Source organism: Papio anubis, chromosome 16, assembly GCF_008728515.1.
Source record: "Papio anubis isolate 15944 chromosome 16, Panubis1.0, whole genome shotgun sequence".
In the NCBI taxonomy this organism is placed as follows: domain Eukaryota; kingdom Metazoa; phylum Chordata; class Mammalia; order Primates; family Cercopithecidae; genus Papio; species Papio anubis.
The window spans coordinates 75,979,087-76,002,143 of NC_044991.1; the positions used below are offsets into that span (position 1 = coordinate 75,979,087).

At 50.6% G+C, this 23,057-nt stretch overlaps 1 protein-coding gene across 4 annotated transcripts in view; it reads right to left on the bottom strand.

Moving 5' to 3' along the window:
* PREX1 (phosphatidylinositol-3,4,5-trisphosphate dependent Rac exchange factor 1) overlaps nt 1-22,629 on the bottom strand; it is a 203,428-nt gene extending 180,799 nt beyond the window's left edge. For 3 of the 4 annotated variants that reach the window (XM_031656830.1, XM_031656829.1, XM_031656832.1), the window contains exon 1: nt 22,261-22,599. In XM_031656830.1, coding sequence (XP_031512690.1) covers nt 22,261-22,479 — 219 coding nt within the window. In that variant the 5' untranslated portion in view covers nt 22,480-22,599. Of the gene's footprint in view, nt 1-22,260 lie in introns of all 4 variants that reach the window. The other variant, XM_031656828.1, reaches the window with a different exon arrangement.
* Nucleotides 22,630-23,057: the final 428 nt, after the last annotated feature.

The window sequence follows — 23,057 nt, forward strand, 5'->3', positions numbered from 1 at the left end:
CAATGGAGTTTCACATCCACCGTCTAGCCTGCTCCAAAGAGGTACGTAAGGCAGGAATGAGCATTCCTCACCCCACCCCATCACCCAGATAAGAAACTGAGGCGCAGTCAGAGAAGGGCAGGCGGGTGCAAGGTGATCCAGGCTAACTCAGCTGGCTGAGCCACCCGGCCAAGGCCAGGCTGCAGACACCATGTGCTCTCTGCCAAGTGCAGCTCTTCAGGAGCAGAAACAGAGAGACCCCCCTCCACCTTGCCTTCTGCGGCTGCCAAAGACCTGACACATGGGGAGGGGCTGAGAACATGTCTTGGCCCAAAGTGTTGCAGTGACTGGCAGACAACAAGAGCTGGCAGCGAGCTAGGGAGCCAGGAGGCGCAGCCAGCACCACACACAGGGCTGGCTCACCAGGGTCCCCTCAGCACCGGGGACTCTTCTTCCTGGACTTACAGGCCAGCCCCAAGCCCAGAATCCCACCTCACCCCTCTGTGCCCCCCAGCAGCCACCAACTCTCGAGAGAGACACCAGGGATGGGGCATCCTTCTCCCACCTCGGCCACAGGGCTCAGCCTCGGTGATCAAGACCCAGGTTCAAATCCCAGCTCCAGTGCCAACTGACAATGAGACTTAGAACCAGCTGTGACGCCTCTCCAAGCTTCGATGTCCTCACCTGTAACACAGGTGGCAAATACAGAAACAGTTCTTTCATCACTGTCGTCAAAGCAGTGAACATGTGCAGAGCTCTCAGGATGTGCCAGACACTGCTCTAGACCAGGACTTCTCCCTACATGACAGTAGCAGGTAAGAGTCCAGACATTCTTCCGCCCCGGTTGTGACAACCAAAAATATCTCCAGACATTGCCATATGTCCCCTTTGGGGGAGGGGCAAACTGCCCTTGTTTGAGAACCACTGTTCTACGCCCACCAGAACGTCAGCTCCAGGAGGACAAAAATCTTTGTCCATTCATCAAATCTAGGGCCTGGATTTGAACTTAAGGGACCTGGTTTCACAATTTGCTCAGACACCTGCTATCCTGATTCTCAAAGGCCTACGGGAGGGTTTACGTGACCCAATATTACATACAAGTCAGGCCCACAGTAGGTGTCTCTAAATGGTCATTTTTGTTTGTGTATTCTAAACTCCAGACTTGGTTCATTATAATTAATAACAGCTAACATTAATTAAGCATTTATTATGTGCCAGGTACCAAATGAAACGTCTTTTGCACACCATGGCTCATTTCAGATGTACAATGATCCTAGAAGGAAGGGATTACTATTACTCCCACTTTATTGAGGGCAAAACTAAGGTTCAAACATGTTAAATGACTTGCCCCAGATCACACTCCCAATGAGAGGAGGAGCCGGGACTGAAAGATAATATACCAGGGCCTCTCAGACTTTGGGCTTTCAGATTGGTAAGTTCCCTGACAAGCAAGCAACAAGCATTTAATGAGCACTGACTGTGTGCCAGGCACTGGGCTCAGCATCAGGGATACCAAGGTCAAGGTGGCCCCCAAGCAGCTCCAACAGCAAGCAGAAGGTGGAAAGCGCTCAGTGCCAGCATGGAGGGCTGGGGCTGGGGGAAAGGAAGTCAGAGATGCGTGAGAGTAGCAGGAATGGCTTCTCAGAGGAGGTAAAGGGACAGCTCAAAGGAATTCAATATCCATTCATTCATGGAACAATCAGGGAAGGCCTCTTTTTTTTTTTTTTTTTTTTTTTTTGAGATGGAGTCTCACTCTGTTGTCCGGGCTGGAGTGCAGCGGCCGGATCTCAGCTCACTGCAAGCTCCTTCTCCCTGTTTACGCCATTCTCCTGCCTCAGCCTCCTGAGTAGCTGGGACTACAGGCGCCCACCACCTCGCCCGGCTAGTTTTTTGTATTTTTTAGTAGAGACGGGGTTTCACCGTGTTAGCCAGGATGGTGTCAATCTCCTGACCTCGTGATCCGCCCGTCTCGGCCTCCCAAACGGGAAGGCCTCTTAAAGGAGGCAACATCTCAACAGAGCATGGCTGAAGATGGAAGTGAGTCATGCTGACATGAGGGAAAAGACAACTGGCAGGGAATTGTCTTTTTTAAATTATTGTTAGTCTATATTAATTCAAAAAATACTGTGTTAATTAGAACTCATGTAGCAATGCAAAAAAAGTATACAAAGATAAAGTGAAAAATCTTTCTCTACACTCCTCCCCATTCTCAGCCTGAGGCTACCAAGGCTAACATCTGGTGCGCATCCTGCAGTATCTTTCTCCACGCTCATAAATACCCACTGACAGAGCCTTTTTTGTGTTTCTTTCCCTACAAAATTGGGGTCCCGCTCTACATTTCACTCAGCAACTTAGCCTTTCTTAAAGGTACAGCACGTACAGCCCCTCACATCCATAGAGACCAACCTCATTCTCTCCAACAGCTGTCCGATACCCCAACATGTGGCTCAACAACCATCCTAGTGAGACTTTCCTCTGTTAATCGCCACTCACAGGGTTGCCAATTTATTTTGCTATTAGAAACAAAACTGGAATAAACATCTTTGTAATTAACATCTTTACCTACTTCTTTTTTCTTGTTTCTATAGGAGAAGTTCCTAAAGGAACTGAATCAAAGGGTATCGTGGGTTTTCATTTTTAAAGACATTGCCAATGTATTTTTCCCCCAAGGGAGCCATCATGAACACTCCCACCAGCGTCCTCTGGGACTGCTCGCTTGCCTGCAGCCATGCCAGCGCTGGGCATTGTGCCTCTTGTGTACATGTGACAATGGTAAGGGATGGAAGGTGATGTTGACTGACATGGTTTCTCAGCAGAAATGCAGCTCCACACGGTTCCAAAAAACACTGCCAATTCCAGAGCATTCTGGACCCAAATGAGGCTAGAGGGGTGTGGGGGAGCAGGCTGTCCACCTAGGGGGCCCTGAGCAAGATGGGGACAACTTCTTCCCAAGCTCCTCCCCATCCTTGCAAGCCAACCCCTGAGCCTGCACCATCCTCATTTCTGAAATGGATTTCACACCCGGGCGTAACAAAGATGGCTTTGTCAGTAGGAAAGGGGAGGGGGGCACTGTTGCTGGAACATTCTGGATCCTGTTCATTCAAAGCTCTGTGTGTGGGGATGGGGAGGGCAGAGTTGGGGAACAACGGGGTGCTTCCTGCTCCGGGGCTGACCTCAGGCACAGGCACCGTGGGCAGAGCTGGAGCGGCCCCAAATTCCCTGCCATCCCCTCACTGGCGCACTCCGCAAACATTTGCCGAGAGCTCGGGCTGTGCCAGGCGCTCCGGGAGCACTTTACATTTATCAGCTCACACAGTTCATCCCCACAGCCCCATCAGCGAGGTCACATCGTTAACACCACTGTGCAGACGAGAAAACAGAGCCTCCAAGAAAAGCAGCCAGGACTCGAGGTCACACAGCTCGTGAGCAGCACAGGCGCACAAAGCAGGGGCGGCGGACTGCCATCTAGCCACCTGCAGAACAGGCTCTCCTGCCCTGGCTGCTGTGGCGGCCTCCTCCTCAGCCTCCACCCCATCTCCTATCATCTACTCCCCACAAGTAGCCAGAGGGATCCTGCAAAAACTGAGTCAGATCTGCCCCTCCTCTGCTGAAACGCTCCAAGGGCGACCACCTCACTCAGCGTAGAAAGCAAAGCCCTTATAATGGCACTCAAGGTCCTGTGCGATCTGCCCACCAGCCTCCCTACTCCTACTGCCACCTCTCTGACTTGATCTCCTATTGCTCTGCCCCTGGCCACTCCGGCCTCCCTGTGCATCCTGAAACAGGCTCCTGCCTCAGGGCACTTGCTATTTCCCATGCTTGGAATTCTCTCCCTATAAAGGCAGAGGCAAAGTCCTTTTCCTGATGTGACACCCCTAGAAGAGGCAGAGCCTGGATTCAGAGAAGACAGAATGCACATAGCTGAGTCTTCAATAAGAGAGAAGGATGCTGTGTGACTCTGGGCAGGTCAGGGAACCTTTCGGAGCCTCTATTTCCGCATCGACACAATGAACAGACAACGCAGGAACACCTTCCCCACCAGGTTCCTGGGGGCTATGGTGCTTGGAAAGTCTCCACTGGGCACAGTTCCTCACACATGTGGGCACCAGTGTTATAATGACATCCACAGGGAGAGCTGGAATAGTCAAGGAAGGCCTCCCAAGGAGGTAGGATAGGAGCAAGGATTCTGAGGTCAGACGTGGAAAGGCCAAGAGCCACTGCAAGCAGGCCATGGGCCAACAGGGCTCCCCTGGGAGGGAGCCCAAGACTTGGGGGAAGGCAAAGCCTTCCAATCTGGGACCGATGCACCAGCAGAGGGGAGAAGAGATGCTCCCACCTGGCATCCCTCCCTGTCTTCTGGTCCCAACACTCTGGGGGCTTCCTTCTGGGAACCACTCCCCCCCTGACTACCATGTGGCAGAGCTAGGTCCCTCACCCAGGAGGCAGCCACCCCAGGGAAACAGAGAAATTCCCGTTCTTACTGAAGGTGGTTTGAGATGGGTTTTCTGTCACTTGCAACCAAAGGATCCTGACAACCAGCCGGCCCTTGCCGATCTCAGCAGCGGCAGCAATGCCATTGTCTTTATTATTGTTCTTATTATTTCAAAATCTTCAAGAGGAGGGACAAACGAGGCCAGGGGAGAGGCCACCAACAGCCGGAAGACACCAAGCCCGAGCGGGATGGTATCAGTGTCCTGCAACCCAAGAAAAGGCCCAGGCAGGGACCCTCTTACGCCCCTGGAGGAACCCACTACTTCCTCCCAGGGTCTCCCAAAAGGGCATGAGTGCAGGAAGTAGGACGGACCATGTGGGAACCTCCTGTTTAATAGCTGATGTTGCAGAAAAGAGAAGGGAGCCATTGCCCACAGGCCACAGGAAGTGGAAGTCTGGGTAACAGAATCACACCCTCTAAGAGAGACCCACCTTCTCGCCTTTTCATCTCAAAGAACAAGAAGGACCACCCACAAACTGAAAAACAAGTCTCCAACTTAAAACCCCTATAGGAGCTGGGCAGGTGACAGGGGATGCTGTGTGTGTCTCCTTAGCAAAAGCAATGACTATTGTATCCTTTTAACAGAGGAGAGTGTATTTGTCTAGTAAACACACAGGAATACTCCTCTCTTCCAAAGAGAAACCTGCTACCCTCCACTCGCCTTAAAACACGTAATTCTCTTGGTCTTTCAGTTTTCCATCTGATATACGCAAGGGTTAGAAGAAACATTCCTCTGTCCTCTTAACTCTACAATTTAAAAAAATTAAAAACCAGGCCTAGCACAGTGGCTCATGCCTGTAATCCCAACACTTTGGGAGGTTGAGGCAGGAGGATCGCTTAAGCCCAGGAGTTCGAGACCAGCCTGGGCAACATAGTGAGACCCCATCTCTAAAAAAAAAAAAACCTTTTTTTTAAATTAGCTGGGCATGGTGACATACAACTGTAGTTACAGCTACTCAGGAGGCTGAGGTGAGAAGGTCACATGAGCCCAGGGGTTGGAGACTGTAGTGAGCTATGATCACACCACTGCACTCCAGCCTGGGCAGCAAGGCAAGATCTCACCTCAATTTAAAAAAAAAAAAAAAAAATGGCAGGGGCGGTGTTGTTCACTCTTGTAATCCCAGCACTTTGGGAGGCCGAAGTGGGTGAATCACCTGAGGTCAAGAGTTTGCGATCAGCCCAGCCAACATGGCAAAACCCCATCTCTACTAAAAATACAAAAATTAGCCAGGCGTGGTGGTGCACACCTGTAGTCCCAGCTACTCAGGAGGCTGAGGGAGAAGAATCACTTGAACTCAGGAGGCGGAGGCTGCAGTGAGCCAAGATCGCACCACTGCACTCCAGCCTGGACAACAGGGCCAGACTCCTCAAAAAAAAAAAAAAAAAGAAAGAAAAAAATTAAAAACCAATAGGGCAAGTGCCATAATAAATGGCAACCAATGTTTGGTCTCAGTGCTAGGAACATGTTATGGAGGGGTGGAGACTGTGGCTAAATGAAGACTGAAGCCCTGTGCCCTGCAGAAGGGGCAGCTGCTCTTCAGGTCCAGCCAAACCAAGCATTGCCTGGAGAAGTGCAAGTGACACATCTTCTGATTACTAAGAAGCCGGAAATAATAGATTTTTGTATGAAATGTCTTCATTTTTCATTGTTGGCAGCTAAATAACAATTTTTAGTTTTTTATTAAACATGGGATTTCACCGTGTTTGCCAGGCTGGTCACGAACTCCTGACCTCAGGTGATCCACCCACCTTGGCTTCCCAAAGTGCTGGGATTACAGACCTGAGCCACCGTACCCAGCCTAAACAAAAAATTTTAAAACAATCCTGTGCAGGCTGACAAAACCCACGTATGGGCCTAACCTGGCCTTAGGACCCCCGGGTTTTGAACCAGTGGTTCTGATCATAAGTAAAGTGAGGGGTTCTGCTTTCATCACATCTGTGGCCTCAGTAGCTTGTACAAGGCCTGGCCCATAGCAAGGGTGCAATCAATGACTTCTGACCAGAGTCGGATACACACACACACACACATACGTGTGTATGCACACTACTGACCAGACCTGGATACACACACACACCCCTCACACTACTGATCACTGAAGTCAAAGAATCTGAAAGCGAAGTTTCCCAGAGACAAGGGAATCCCCTAGGACAAAAGATTCATCCAACTCATTTGGATACAACTTAAACCTCCCTCCCTGTCCTCCAAGGAGTCTCAGCTGTTGGATAAAAGCAGACTATCATGGGATAGGAGTCAGAAAACCTGGGCTTCAGTTCCATCTCAACCACAAACTCACTTGGGAACCCCAGGCCAAGTGACTGAACAGCTCTGTGCCTCAATGTCCCCTTTCTGAAAAGTGAGATGATTGGATGAGATGATGTCTCGGTGTCTTCCAGCTCTAACAGCCTGTTTCCAGGATTCTAGTGCCAATAATTTATTTGGGCTAGAAAGGACCAAAGGGTCCTAAACCCAGGTTTCTTCAGCCCTCAGTTACTAAACTGACAAAAGAACCGGTAGCAATCAACAAAGATGCACATGGACCGTCATTGTGAAAAACTGCAAACTACCTAAATGCCCCAATACAAGAGGAACGGGTAAGTAATAATAATTTTACGAGAATGCTATTATGAAATTATGTATTGGTATAATAATTCTTATAAGTATAGCTAATATATATGGAATGCTTACTATGTACCTCGCATTGTTCTGATAGCTTTGCAGGTCCTAATTCACCTAATTTCCCCATCAATCTAAGATGGGGGCGCTATTTTAGGAGATGAGGAAACTGAGGCACACACAGATGGAGCAGCTGGCCACTCACCACACAGCAGGTAGGCAGTCAGGATTTCAACTGGACAGTGGCCATCACACAGCCCCCACATTTCATTCCGAAGCCATCAAAGGCTTGCTGATGGAGAGTGTTTAGCAGTGACACGAGGAAGTACGCACAAGCAGTATCTGCTGTCGTGTACCAGGCTCAAACCAAATGCAAGGAACAAAGAGGAAATACACCCAAAGGTGAAACAGCTATTTGGAAGGGTGAGATCTTTTTACTCATCTTTATTTCCCAAATTTTCTAAAATGAGCGCAGTAACTGCGAACACAGCCAGACGTGGCAGGCGTCCCAGGGAGCCGGCTCCGCACCCAGCACTCACCTACTCTACTCCACCCCCAAGGGCCCAGATGTCAGCCTGCCCTGCATCCTGCTGTATCCCAGCATCTGGGCCAGGCACACAGTAGGTGCTTAATACAATGTGTTGGAACAAGGGAACATGTCTATGAGGTAGGAACAGAGATTTCCCCATTTTATAGCTGAAGAAACTGATGTCCAAGAATCAGCTTCCCGAGGTCACAGAGCTGGTCACAGAGCTTGGATCTGGGACAAGCATGAGCACATCTCAGTGGAGACTTTCTACCAAGGACAATCAAAATCACCAGAGCTGGACCGCCAAATACAATACGTGATCCAGGACTAGATCCTGGACTGGTGGTGGGGATGGGTGAGGAGATGGGTACAGGGAACACTTGGGGAGAAACTGGTGAAATCTGAATATAGACTGCGCATTGTATCATTTAGTATAAACGTTGACTTGCCTGATTTTGTTCAAGGCACTGTTGTTACACAAGAGAATGTCTGTCTTCCTAAGTGATGCATGCCAAAGTTTGTAGGGGCATCCTCTCTGCAATTACTCTCAAATGGATCAAAATAATAATAATGCATGCGTGCATGAGGGGGAGAGGGGAAAAGAAAGGAAAGGGAGAGGGGGAGTGATCAAATAAAAAGTTACCAAAAATTTAACTCCAAAAAAACGTATTAAATTGCCCAGAAATACATGTTTGGTTTTGTGCCTAGAGCACCATATGTATGTAGAAATGAATAATATATGCAGCCAGGTATATACACAAAATATCATTTTACCATACTGAGTTCCATAAGAGCGCCTGTAGCTGAATAGACATAAGGGAATGTGCTTTTGACACTCACACCTCCACTGTATTTACTACCTTTGTGTTCAAGGGGAAATAAATCTTTAAAACCACCCAATCAACATCCTGGTGGGCCACTGGCTGGTGGCTGAGACCACCCAGAGCTCCCTGACGTGGCAAATAAAACTTTCCAATCCCTCTGCCCTCCCCGGTGTGGTAAGGGCAGGAGGCCAAGGAGCCCAGGCTGTGGCTGCCCCCACACGGGGGTTCACGCTCCCAAGACAGAGTCAAGCCCAGGAAGGCCTCTGCCACAGAGTGGGCCCCATTCAGCCCCTTTTGCTCATGCATTCATTTCTTCCACAAATGCTAACAAAGTCCCCATTAAAATCGTCAGGGACTTGGCCATGAACACAGCAGACAAGGGCTGTGACCTCATGCGACTTATATTCTAATGGGAGAGAGATACTAAACAAATAAATCAACAAGATAATTCCAGGCAGTGACGGGTCAAGAAGAAAATCAGTGCAGTGGTGTAGAGAAAGGGACTAGAAGGCTCTCTGAGGAGGTGGCACTTGAGCTGAGAGCTGAAAGAGAAAGGGGGGCCCTTGGTACAAATCAGGGTTCCAAGAGCTCCAGGTAATAGGAACAGCAAAGGAAAAGGCTTAGAGGCTAGAACCAGCTGAATACAGTGCCAGAACAGAAAAAAATCTGGTCGGGGCAGGACAGAACGAGCTAGGCAGGGAGACAAGGTCTACACAGTAAGCCGAAGCTGGATCACATGATACCTTCTAAGCCATCATAAGGAGCTGGGATTCGATTAACCTCCAAATTCCACCTCCAGCAGAGCGAGGATGGGGGAGGAAGAGGACTCCTTGTGCTTGTTCATGTCCCCAGCAAACAAACCAGAATGAAATGGCAGGGTGTTGGAGCTAAACCCAACCCTGTCAGTAATTACATTAAATATACATAAGCTAAACAGTCTAATTAAAAGGCTGGGACTGTCAGAATAGATTTAGAAAAGCAAGACCAAACTATATGATGCCTGTAAAAGATGCACTTGGAATATAAAGACACAGAGGCAGAAAGGAAAAAAATGGAAAACGGTAAGCAGAAGAAAGGTGACATGGCTATAGCAATATCAGACAAAATAGGCTTCAAGACAAGGAGCATTATCAGAGATAAAAAGGAATATTTCATAATGATAAAAGGGTCAATTCGCCAGGAAGACATAATCATAAACACGTATTTCCAGCAACAGAACTTTAAAATGCAAAAAGTAATAACTGACAGAACTCAAAGGAGAAAAACATAAATCTACAGTCACAGATGGAGACTTCCAGAGCCTTCTCTCAATAACTACCAGAACAAGGAGACCAAGCATCAGTAAGGATACACAGATCTGAACAACACTACCAACCACCTTGATCCAAATGACATGTGTAGAACACTGCACCCCAAAATAGCAGAAGACACATTCTTTTCAAATGTACAAGAAATGGTCCCTAAGGTAGACTACCTGCTGGGTCATAAACCAAGTCTCAATCAATTTCAAAGGATTGAAAACCCATATATATTCTCTGAGCACAATAGAATTAAATTGGAAATCACTAAACAATGAGTTATCTGGAAAAGCCCTAAAATGTGGAGATCAATGCAATCAGATGGCTTCCTCACTCCCCACCCCACCCTCAGAGTAAACAGCGCAGACAACATCTGGCGCAAAAGTCCCCTGGGAGAAAGCAGTTAGGCATCTGTCTCATGGCCAGGTCTAAGCCCACACTCCTAGGTAAAGGGGGTACCAGGATGGAGTAGATGCTCTGGCTTCAACCTCAACAACCCAACTGGCAAATCATTTCAAGAGATGCTGGGGCGGCCGGGCACAGTGGCTCATGCCTGTAATCTCAGCACTTTGGGAAGTCGGCCGAGTGGACAAAATCACCTGAGGTCAGGGGTTTGAGACCAGCCTGGCCAATGTGGCAAAACACTGTCTCTACTAAAATTACAGAAATTAGCCAGACATGTTGGCATGCGCCTGTAATCCCAGCTACTCGGGAGGCTGACGCAGGAGAATCGCTTGAACCTGGGAGGCGGAGGTTGCAGTGAGCCAAGATTGCACCACTGCACTCCAGCCTTGGCAACAGAGTAAGACTCTGTCTCAAAAAAAAGAAAACAAGAAAAAGAAAAAAGAGAGATGGTGGGGGTCTGTGTACTGTGTTGGAGAGACCAGGTCTTACCAAAGAGGAAACCATACCACAGAATACAGCCCACCTGCCCTGCCTCACTCAGAATGAGCCAGAATGAGGCCAACAGCCAATCAGTTCACCTTACTCAGGGGTCACTCTGGGCAGGGCCAGAGAAGGAGTAAATAAAGTAAAGCACAGTGGTCACAAATATGGGCTTTGGAGTAGAATAATCCTGAGTTCAAACCCACCACTGACCATCACTGGTGTGTGGAACCCTGAGACGGCCCCAGGATTACTGTCCCCTGTGTCTGCGCCCTGGAGGATCCTTTCCCATTTCATGTAAGTGGGACTGTTAGTGCGAGTGTTTGGTAAATGAAGAGGCGAAGGGATTTTGCAGATATAATTAGGATCCAAAATCAGCTGACTGAGCGGGCCTGACCTAATCAGGCAAAGGCTTAAAAGATGCCTGTGGGGGATAAAGCAGGGAGAAGAGTACAAGCACACTTGTAGGCCCTTCCTAAAGGAAGAGATTCAAAGCAAGTGATTCACCTGCTGGCCATGATGTGGCTATGTTGTGGGAGGACCACACCCCTAAGACTCAAGGGCACCTCTAGGAAGTGAGGGTGATCACCAGCCAATATCCTGCAAAAAATGGTGACCCCGGCTCCATAACATGTGGAACTAAATTCTGCCAACAACCCCATGCAGATGCCTCCCATGCCCCCATCCCCTCCTCGCTCCAAGCATCAGATGAGATCACAGCCCGGGTCAACACCCTGATGGCAGCCTCACGAGACCTTGAGCAGAAAACCCAGTTACACTGCACCCAGACTTCTGGCCCACAGAAACTTCGAGGTAATTAACAGGTGTTATTTTAAGCCACTAAATGTGTGGTAACTTGTTTGGCAGCAACAGATAACTAATATGCCATCTCTGTGTGATCCCAGGCAAGTGACCTCACCCTCTCTGGGCCTCAGTTTCCTCATCTGCAAAACTGCAAGGCTGTAAATGAAACAGGATGTGCAACAGCCTCACCCAGAAAGTGGGGAGCAGTATGTTCTGTGCCCTTTCAGCTTCATGGAGGGATTTCACAGCAGGGGAATGGAAGGTGCCGTCGTGTTTTTGAGACATCAATCTGTTTTTTCAATCTTCGAATGGGTTGTTTGGAGAAGAGAGTGAACAGCATCTTCTAGCTCCAACTTACAGCCATCCCAGTTACTCCCAACTGCCTTCAGAGTGCAGAGACCAATGTCCAGGGCAAAGCACCACTTGGTCAAAATAAATTCAGTTACTTATTTCAAGTCCCAGGAAGGATCTCAGGCAGTGTGCTCAAGATGAGATGCTATAACTGTCCCTGTGCAAAAAGTAGGGAAATACTAAGATTCTAAAACAGAATGCTTAAAAATAACCTCTACTAATTACCGGGGCCTACTCAGGTGCCAGGCAGTGAGCCAAGTGTCTCAATATATTTTATAGATGAGGAAACCAAGGTTCAGAGAGGGAAAGTTTCTTGCCCAGGGTCACAGAGCTGCTGAGGGGCAGAGATAAGATTCAGACCCAGACAATCTGGCTAGGCCCCTGGCACTTGAGCACAATGCCACACAGTAAAAAATTCTCCTGTGCCAAATCCTCCAGCTCACACATACCCACATGGTCAAAAGACACCAGGCCATCTTAGTCCCCAGAAGTCTGCACAAAAATGCTTAGCAGTTACATAATTCAAAACAATCACATCATGTAACAAAACATAGGCACGTATAGAAGCAATTTTTTCATTCAAAAAATATTTAATGAGCATCTACTATGTGGCAGGCATTGTTGCTGGTGCTGGAGATCAAAATCTCTATCCTCTTGGCATGCCCGTGGCATGACACGCTGGTGAGGGAGGCAGACGATAAGCAATAAATAAGTAAAATGTCTAGTGTGTTAGCTAGCAGGAAAAAAGCAATGCAAGAAAAGGAAGAAATGGTGAGGTGGGGATGTGCGGCGTCAGAAAAGTCCCAGTCAAGAACAGGATTTTCAGCAAAGGCCTGAAGGAGGGGGAGGGTTGAGCCACAGGGACACTGGGGGGTGGAGGGGAGCACATTCCAGATAGCACAGGTGCGAGGGCCCTGAGGCAGGTGCATGCTTGGTGCATTTGAGAAAAGGGAAATGCGCCTGGAGGAAGTGGACGTGGGGGTAAGAGCTATCCAGAAGATTCTGGGATTGGATAGTGGGGATGACTGCGCAACTTGGTGAATATACTCACAACCACTGAATCGTACACTTTGAAAGGGTGAGGTTTATGATGTGTGAATCATATCTCAGTTTTTAAAACTGTATGGGGAAAAAGGAGTAATGAAGTAATGAAAGAAGAGCTGGGAGAGCCAAGAGAAGCAGGTTTTGTGCGACATTCCAGGCCAGACTAAGGGCTGCTTTTACTGAGTGAGATTTAACTGATTAGGGTCTCACTGGATCCCTCTGACTGCGTAAGGAGAACAGAATGTGGGAGGCGAGGGAGAGATCAAAATAGTCAACTGCAATGGTCCTGGCCATTCCCGGCTGCGTGTCCTCAGGTACGCCACTTCCCCTCTCTGCAGCTGTTTTCCTCACCCAAGAAGTGGGCCTGAAAAATCCCTCCCCCACAGGGCAGAGGTGAGAGCTAACAGATGATGAAGTGCTGTTATGATGCCTATGCCCAGAGGGTGGAGTACCGATCCCGCCAAACAGTTGTTAATTATGCAAATGAGTTTCCTGAACAGAAAACAAGGGGCACCTTCCTCTGTCTCAGGAAGCAGAGGTTCATCTCGCATCAACAGCCCTCCCAGCCCAGAGGCAGCTGCCTTCACATCTCATCCACATTCTGGCCATAGATGGGGGCCCAGACTCCTCTCTGGGTATGGTTGGCTCCACTGGCCTCCTCCAGGAAGCCTGCCCTGGTTACTTGGTAACACAGTACCCACAGGAAAGCTGACATCCAAAGAGAGGACAGAACCAGCCATAGGTCACAGAACAGCCTGGAAACAGGCAGGAGATCTGCTGTGGGAGGGGAATGTACACCCATTCCCCTCTGAGACCTTAGTAAGACCATTGTACAGTCTTGGTTTCCACGTCACCAAATGACCTATGCCATATCCAACTGAAAGCAGTCTGGTGGCTCCTCACACCACCAGGAATAAAACCCAAACTGCTCACCATGCATCTGAGGCCCATGTAACCTGGACCCTGTAACATGCCAATCTCATCTCCCCTACTCTCCCCTCCAGCCACCCTGGCCTCTTTCTGTTCCTCAAACAAGCCTGGCACAGTCCTGCCTCAGGGCCTTTGCATCTGCTGCCCCCGCTGCCTGGAACACACTTTTCTCCACTCTTTCCACCAGGGACTCTTTCTCCTCCTTCAGGACTTGGTCAAATGTCATCTCCCTAGAAAAGCCTTCCTTGTCCATCCCCTCTAAAGTAGATGCGACCATCCCTGTCACAAACATAACCTCATTTTATTTCCTTCTGTCTGCATCCACTCCCCAACTGTGTGGACTTGAGCAAGTTACTCAACCTCTCCCAGCTTTAGTTTCCCCATCTGCAAAATTGACCTCAGGGAGTTGTTGCAAGGGCTCAAGAAGCATGTGGCACGGTACCTGGAACACAGCAAGGCCTCAGTGAGTGTCCTTATTATGACAACTCTGGTCCTTTTCTCAAGGGATTTCTTTTTGCGATGTCTGAAGATTCCCTGAGGGCAGAGACCTTCTCTTGTTCCAGCCACATGCCAGCACCTAGCACAGTGCCTGGCACACAGTGGTGCTGAATAGCCATTTATTGAATGAATAAGTCGATTAGTGGATGCAAGCATCAACTGCCCACACCCCAACCCTGGCCTCACTCCTCCTGAGAGATGCTCCTTACAGAAGCCACCCACCCTCCCAGCAAGCGGGGAAGCACAAGACCCTGGGTCCTGACGGCCCATGGCCACCTGCCTGCACCAGTTTTCAGCAGCCCCAGTCCCGCCAGCCTGAAATAGCCTCGCCTCCCCTGGCCCAGAATCAAGGGATCGTCTGTCAGTTCCACCCTGGGGAAGGAACCAGGCGGGTAAACACAGATTGAGTGTCCAACCACAAGACAAAAGAAGAGCAGACAGACCCTTCTGGTCCTCAAGGAGCCAAGAAAATAAAAATAAGCTTAAAAATCCACACAGGGCTGGGAGGCTGGAGGGCTCCGCTTCTGCCTTGGGACTTCCTCCGGGAGGAGGGGTGAGCCCGCACACAATCACTGCACTCGCTCCCTAGAGTAACCCTAGGAGGTCTGGGGTCATCCCCATTTTGCAGATGGGGAAACCGGGGCTCAGAGAGGCAAAGCAACATCCCCAAGGTCACACAGGGGAAGAGCCAGGAACTGAACCCAGGCCAGGTGGCTCGAGAGTCTGTGCTCTAAACCATGAACCGCAAGAGAGGGAGCCTCCCAGACACTCTGCTGGGTGAAAAGGGCAAACCGTATTATGCTACTTACGTAAACACATCTCACGTATTTCCACGCAGGCATGCTAATGCCCCCATACAGTCTGGGAGCACAGGTGGTAGTCAAAGGAGCTTTTAGCCCAGTGGTTCTCAACTGGGGGCTATTCTTCACACCCAACCACCTCTAATGGACACTTGGAATATCTGGAGACTTCTGTGGTTGTCACAGCTGGGGAAGAAGGGTCCTACTGGCATCTGGTAGGTAGAGGCCAGGGATGCTGCTTAGCATCTTACAATGCACAGGACAGCCCCCCCCAACCCCACAGCAAAGAATGATCTAGCCCCGTATGTCGATAGTGCTGAAGGCTTAGAGACTAGTGGGATTTACTCCAGACCAACTGCTAGGGCCACAAATGACCCCTGTGAAACCTCTTCAAGGGGGACTTCTGGCCGGGCACGGTGGCTCACGCCCATAATTCCAGCACTTTGGGAGGCCAAGGCGGGCAGAACACTTGAGGTCAGGAGTTCGATACCAGCCTGGCCAACATGGTGAAACCCTGTCTCTACTAAAAAATACAAAAATTAGCCGGGCGTGGTGGCACGTGCCTGTAGTCCCAGCTACTTGGGAGGATGAGGCAAGAGAACAGCTTGAACCCGGGAGGTAGAAGTTGAAGTGAGCCAAGATCACACCACTGCACTCCAGCCTGGGCAACAGTACAAGACTACAACTTTTTAAAAAAAAAAAAAAAGAGAGATTTTTGATCCCGGCTAAAACACAAACCCCAGAAAAGGATGTAGGCCACCAAGCTCTCTTCCCAGGTCTCTGGGGATGGAACTCTAACAAACTGAGTGGCTACTGCCCTTAACTGGAGCTCACCTCCCCTCTGGGGATGCAACTCATGTCACCTGCAAAACAAGGAGATTCAGACCCAATGACCCACCTGGCTTCTGTTCAAGATCTCCGAAATGCAGGGCAGGAATCAGCTCTGACCTGGCCCCATGTCTGGGGAATGATGCTGTGGGACACAGCACACCGGTTTGAGGGGCAGCCCGCCCTGTCGCCCACCTCCCTCCAGTATTCCAGCCAGCATGCCTGCGTCTGTTGGAAAAAAAGAAAAGACGCCCCCAAAATCTGAGAGGTCCAGTTCTCCTGCAGCCAGGCATGACCTGCTTCAAACACTTAACTCTTGCAAAATAGGATGTGGGTTTCTTTATCAAAGGGAGTGGCCCCAAGCCCAACAGGTCTTCAGCTCTCTGGCCTGATAAAGGAGTATCTTTCTCTCCAAGAAGGGGGTGCCCTGAAGTCTCAAAAGCCAGAGACACCAACCCCATTCACCTCTTCTTAAAGTGACAGTTAAATTGCTACCAGGGCAAACACCAGAATAAAAGTAGGTAGGCTTCCAGAAGGCTTGTCTGAAGAATGAGTCATAGAATCCCATGGGGTTGTCCTTCTTATAAGGACAAGGACCTGTTGATGACTTCATTCTCGTGACCCAGAACACTGCCCAGGATATACAGCAGATGCTCCACACATACCTGCACGCAGAGAAAAGCAGTCTCATATCTTCATGGTTTTACCTGTACAGAGCTCTCTGTCTGCCATACATTAAAAAAAAATGTAACCCATCTAAATCCTGCTGACACTCAGGTTTTTATCATCAAAAGATTTTTCACTGACTTCCTGACGATGATGAGTCCAACACAAGGTGGCCTGCCCCAGGCTCTCTGGCATCTGAAAACTGAAATAAGGTGGACTTTTTGACTTAATTCTTGCCCACCTGGGCAGCCCGGAGGTCTCACAGGGCTGGTAAGTTTGCTCATGAACACAGCCTCATGTTGGCACAATTCAGGATAGTGGTGAAGAATGTGGGCCAGGCAGCCTCATTCCCTGGGTCCAACTGCCAGCTCTGTCAGGCTGTGTGACCCTGGGAAACTGACTCGGCCTCTCTGTGTCTCTGTTTCATTTGTAAAATAGGAAGCATAAGAATACCTGCAACTTTTGGGTTAATCCATAAGGAACTATAAGCAGGGCTTGCAAGTATGTAAATATTAGCAAATTGTTACCACTATTACTATTGCATTAATCTAAAAACCATGTTGAAAATACAATTCTTCCTGTCAGCTTCTTAAAAAATATATTCACATACATATGTATAATTTTATATGAAAAGGGGTATTATAAACAGGATTTTACTTCCTTATCTTCCTGGTTGCCTTTCTCCCTAAGATACGCATTCTTCCATCCTTTTCTCCAACCTGCTGTCACCTTATACATACAACACACATGTGTATATTATGGTTATTGTTTATTTTCCAAAAGAACTGTGTTACATATACCTCTCAGCAGCCTACTTTTCATACGAAGACAACGCAGAAATCCCCCCAAGTCACTGGGGAGATCCCTCTGCCTCAATGACTGTGGAATCAAAGACCTGCCCCCACCCCCCCAACCCGTGGCATTTCTCCCCAGTGTGAGACTAGGAGTACAGAATCTTTTAAAACAGAAAAAAATAGTGACAACAAAAAACCACAGTTTCTTGTTTGGCAAGCGGAGCTCCAATGAGAGAAAAACTTTGGTCTCCTCCCTCCAAAAAGCGGAACCACAGAAAGCGTTCTGGGAGCTTTCTGCCCACAATCCCTGTTCCTCAGAGACCCCATCCCGGTCGGTTCCGGGCAGACCCTCTATGTCTCTATAGCTCTCTGTCCTCAGCCACGGGGAGACCTTTGAGGAGCTGCTGACCGACTCCCACCCACAGGCCTCTGCCCACCCCCCCAGGCCCTCTCTTCTCTTCCGACCACTGCCCAGCTGATACACCCATCATGGGAGTGACTGGCACCTGCCCCTGAGGTGCCTCCCCTTGGCAGGTGGGCCCAAGGCCTACTCAGCCTCTTCTAGGGGAGTGGGGGGGGGCCTTTGAGCTCCAAAGAGCTGCATATCCCCCAAAATACCCGCACAGCATTCCAAACACCCAGTGCGCCCGGCACTGTTCTACCAGCTTTGACCTCAGGCTCATCCAAGCTTCACCACATCCCTGTGACGCATGCTACACTGTGCCCATTGGACAGATGGGGAAACTGAGACACAGAGCAAGTCAGTGATCAGCTCAAGGTCACCTACAGTCCCAGTGGGGGAAAGCCTGCATTTGAACACCAGCAGCATGACTCCAGAGCTTCACTCAACCCTCATGCCATGCACAGACCCGGAGCCCAGAGCAAGAACTCGGCAGCCCGCCATTTCTATCCGTCCACAGTTCTGCCCATTCAGTGGAGAAAAGAACGGGGGTGACAGAGGGGAAATAACAGGAGGAAGCGCAGGCAGAGGTGAAACATCACACAGACCTGGGTTCAAATCCCAGTTCTGCCACCTTAATAAATCATGTGCCAAGCCCTTCTTGGATGAGCCAAAGGCAGTCTATGAAGTGGCTGGGCACATGAGTTCTGGGGCAGGCAGCCTAGGATCAAATCCTGGCAATGGTGTCCACCTAACCCAGGGCAGCTCACTTAGATTCACTTTGCCTCGGTTTCCTCACCTCTCAATGGGGATAAAAACAGCTTCCCCTTCGTAGAGAAAATTAAATGAGCTGACACACGCCAAGTGCTTAGAATGGCAAGTGATGAATCAAAGCAGTCATAGCAATGACTGTCATTGTTTTCATCATGACTAACGTTGCCCAAAGCACACGGGGAGTACCCCACATAGCCAGGGCTTCGAAACGATTCGAGCCAAGGTTCTGAGTCAAAACCCCAGGCACTGTTTCCCCCAAGACTGATCCAGCATCTCTATGAAAGGGCTGTCCTTGCCGCTTCATGATTCTTTAATAAACACACACAAAACACCAAACTCAGAGGACCCCCTGGAGATGAGGGAGGGAGTGCAACCCAGTTCCTGAAGGAGATGGGGAAAGATGGAGAGATTCTGGAGGAACCACAAAGCCCTCGGCCTGGAACCAAACAAAACCACTGGTTCCTGTGGCCGGAGTTTAGGGGGTCAAAAGGAAACTCACTCAGAGCCCCCATCCTCCTCTCAGTGCTGACTTAACTCAGACCTCACTTCCTCCAGGAAGCCCTCCCTGATCACCTCTGCTCTCTGGATGCTGAAGTTCCATAATCCTAACTATCTGTACTATTTAATTTTCCTATAACAACAATAATAACAAATATTTATATACCCTACTGCCAGACACTGTTCTAAGTGCTTTACATCAATTTCTATAACTCATTTATCTTCTTTAAAAAACCTATAAAATAGTACCTATTACCATCCCTCTTTTTACAAATAAGGCTCAAACAGGTTAAGGTGTTTGCCCAAGGTCACAAGTCCAAGGACTTAACCTCAAGCAGTCTGGCTCCAGAGCCTTGTACTTAGATTGCTTTTTTAAAAACACCCATTTGGCCACCTCCATTACACTGTCCTCTCCTTGAGGACAGAAGTCACACATGGCCCCTATCACGGGGGTTAGTTTCCACGGTTTCCATGAGCTGACAAGGCCTTCACACCAGGGACACACGGAGGCCAGGGTGGTCCTTTAAGGCCTGCCTCTAACCACATGGAAATAAAAGCAGGGAGGGATTACCGTGCATTCTTCCAAGCCAGGAGACAGCGGAGAAAATCCCTTAGCAAATACAAAGGCTGAGAAGAGAGAGTGGGAAGACAGAAGAGAATCACAACCTGAGGCTGCCAGCCTTGTAGCCATGGAAAGCCTTGGTAATTAGCAGTTCCAGAAGCTCTAAGCCCCAGGTTAGTTTTGAAAACGAAAATGCCTTGGGATGTTTAGGGGCCATTCCTGACGGGCCAAGATGAGAAAGGACTCCTGGTGGCTCACAAACAACGTATGGCTGGTCAGGTTACACAATCCGTCTGTTTCTGGCACCAGCTTGGGGACACACAGAAGGACAAGGCAGAAAGGAAGCCCGGATTCCCCCTCCTTGTTTCACAGGTGTGGAAACTGAGGTCGGGACAGGTAGCATGACTGGTCCAAGACACACATCCAAGTCAGAATAATTCATCTCAGAACTAACATATCAGATACAAAAAGAAAAATGTGACGAAGTCAGCAAATATAAAGTGTCAAAGAGATAATGTGAAAGTAGAGAAATCTTTTTTTTCCCCGTTTCTTGAATAATAAGAATGGTTGGCTCCAATCAATTTCCATTATTCCAGCTTCCTCCGACTCCACACGTGGACGATTTAAAACCACAGTTAACTCAAACACAATCTAGATCTGTTCTAAAATGAAATAAACCATCTAGGGCAGGGGCGTAGGAGGGAGAGGTATATTTTCTTTCCCATTAATATAAAAATTGGTTTGTATTTCCTGTTTCTCTTCCAAGCAGAGGAGCAGGGAGTGGCTCAGAAGGAGAAGTCAGGAGTTCCCTAGAATTTGACATTGCTCATAGACACCAGAGTTATCTACACGTTTAATTCAGAAACTGCCAGCTTCTAACCGAACAAATTCTTCCCCCCGCCCCACCACCCGAAACTATGAGAGAAGAAGGGATGGAAAAGAAAGCCAATCTTGCCTTATTCTTACAGCCCTTTCTAGAAGCGTCCTTTAGCCAAATGGTTTTCAATGCTTCTGCACAACCCCCTCTCCCACACCTCCCTTCCCCCAGTACATCTCCTTTCACAGGCAGAAGGGCTCTAGTCTAGGGCTTTCTTCCCCCTGAGGTGGAACTCTGATCTCACACAGCCTCAGCTGCACCCCTAAGCCATGGGGAGCCCCAGAGGACCCCAGAGGCTCCCTCTTTCTCCCAAAGACTGGGAGCTACAGAGCCTGGCTCTAGGGTCTTTGAAAGAGCCTCCCCCACACCAGCCCTTCCTGAACCAGGATTAAAAGACTTCCTAGAGCAGAGAAGGGGAGTAAATGAGGCCCCAGCAGGAGGCACGGAGATTAAAGCCTTTATAGTCTCCTAACTTCCATCCAAGGCTCTGCCCTGTCCCACCCCCCTCCACCCCCTCCCCCCCCTGGCCACTTTTCTCACTTCCTAGGAGAGTAGGGAAGTGGCCCCTTCCTCCCTCACACAGAAAAAAAAGCAAAAGCAAAAGGCAGCATAGAACAGGGGTTTAAAACACTAGCTGGGATCGTCCCAGTTCAAAGCCCAGTACCCCCACTTAATCAGCTGTGCGATCCCAGGCAAGCTACTCGGCCTCTCTGGAGCTAAACTTTCCCAATCTTAAAAACGGAAGGAGGCAGGGCCCAGTAGCTCACGCCTGTAATCCCAGCACTTTGGAGGCCGAGGTCGGCGGATCACTTGAGGCCAGGCGTCCGACACCAGCATGGCCAACATGGTGAAACCCCCTCTCTGCTAAAAACACAAAAATTAGCCGGCAGTGGTAGCTGGCGCGTGCCTGTAATCCCAGCTACTCCGGAGGCTGAGGCACGAGAATTGCTTGAACCCGGGAGGAGGAGGGTGCAGTGAACCAAGATTGCGCCACTGCACTCTGGCCTGGGGGACTGAGGGAGACTCCGTCTCAAAAAAAAATTTTTTTTTATTAAAAATGGGGGAAATATTCGTCCCTACTTCATAGGACGCCTGTGAAGGTTAAACCTGCTAATTAATGACACATTTAAGGTGCCTGGCACATAGTAAGTGCTCGGTTGTTATTTTACTAAGTCTGAGGCCGTGGTTTTGCACTTGGAGGTGGGGAGTTGGGGGGTGGATGCAGTTAGGGAGCCTGGACTGCCGAGTCGTGAGTTCGAAACCCACTCTCCCCGAACTCCAGCAAAAACATGTACATGGCGGGTTCTACTCTGGGGTTCTGTCAATCCCCGTCCCTCCTCTGAGCTTCAGGTTTTATCCTACTCCATCAACACGCAGGGACGCTGGGCTCTGGGGCTCCTACGGTCTGTCCTAGACGAGTGGTGCACCGGGCGCGAAGTTATTCCTGGGAAAAAGACGCAGGAGCACCAGCTCCCGGAGCCGGGGTCCCCAAGCCCCTGCATCGCGGATGTAACTAATTTTAAAACTACTTGAAAGGCGAGGAGGGGGAAGAAAAGACAAAAGGACAGCGCGCGCCGCGGGGAAGTGGAGTGCGGGAGAGCCCCGGTCGGAGCAGGACCGTGCGCCGCCCAGGGAAGGAGGCGACCGGACAGCTCTGGAGGAGCTTGGATCCCCCTCGCTTTCCGCGCGCCCCGCGGGGCTCCCCCGAGGCTACTCTCTCCACCCACGGGGACCACAGCCACAGGTTGTGGGGAACACAGCGGGGCGAGCGGCTGGAGGGAAAGCTGTCCCCGCGCTCCCGGGCGACACTAACCGACTGCAAGAAGCGCAAGGTGCCCACGTAGTCCCTCTCGGTGCCCAAGATCTCGTTGAGGACGCAGAGGCGGAGGCGCAGCTGGCGCTCCGACTCCCGGGCGGCCGAGCACGGGCCGGGGCCGGAGCTGGGCGCCGCGGCGCCAGGGGTCCGGGGGTCCGGGTGGGCGCAGTCCCCGGCCCCGTCACCGCCGGGCTCGCTGCCGCTGGGCGCCTCCATTCTCGCGCGGCCGCGCGGCGTCGGCTCCTTCCCCCGCGCGGAGGTCGCGCCGAGCGGCAGCTCAGGCGTCCAGGCGCCCCATCCCGGACGGGGCGCGCCGGCGGGCCGGGCTCAGCGGCGGGCCGGGCTCCCGAAGCGGCGGGCGGGACTGGGGGCCGGGCGGCTGGGCCGGGGGCGGAGGCAGCGCGCGGGGGCCGGGCGAGGGGCGGGAGGAGGCGGCCCTCGGGGCTCCCAGACGGCGGGCCCCCAGCCCCCGCGCCAGGGAGCGTCTGCCAAGTGCCACGCCGCGCTCGGCCGCAGAGGCTCTCTGCGCGTGCACGGGGCCCCTGGGGACGCGGCGCGGCGCTCGGCGCCTCCGTCGGAAGCTCGGGAGTCGGGCGGGAACCTCCGGAAGGGCCCCGCGGAGCCGGGAGTCCCAGGTCGCGCGCACGCCGAGCCGAGCTCACCAACTCCGCACCCGGACGCGTGGCGCCCCCCAGCCCGCCGCCACCGCGGGCTACGCCACTCCCACCCGGCACACGCGACACCCGCCGCGCGCAGGCTCCCGCTTGCAGGTCCGGCCGCGGCTCGGAGTAAAC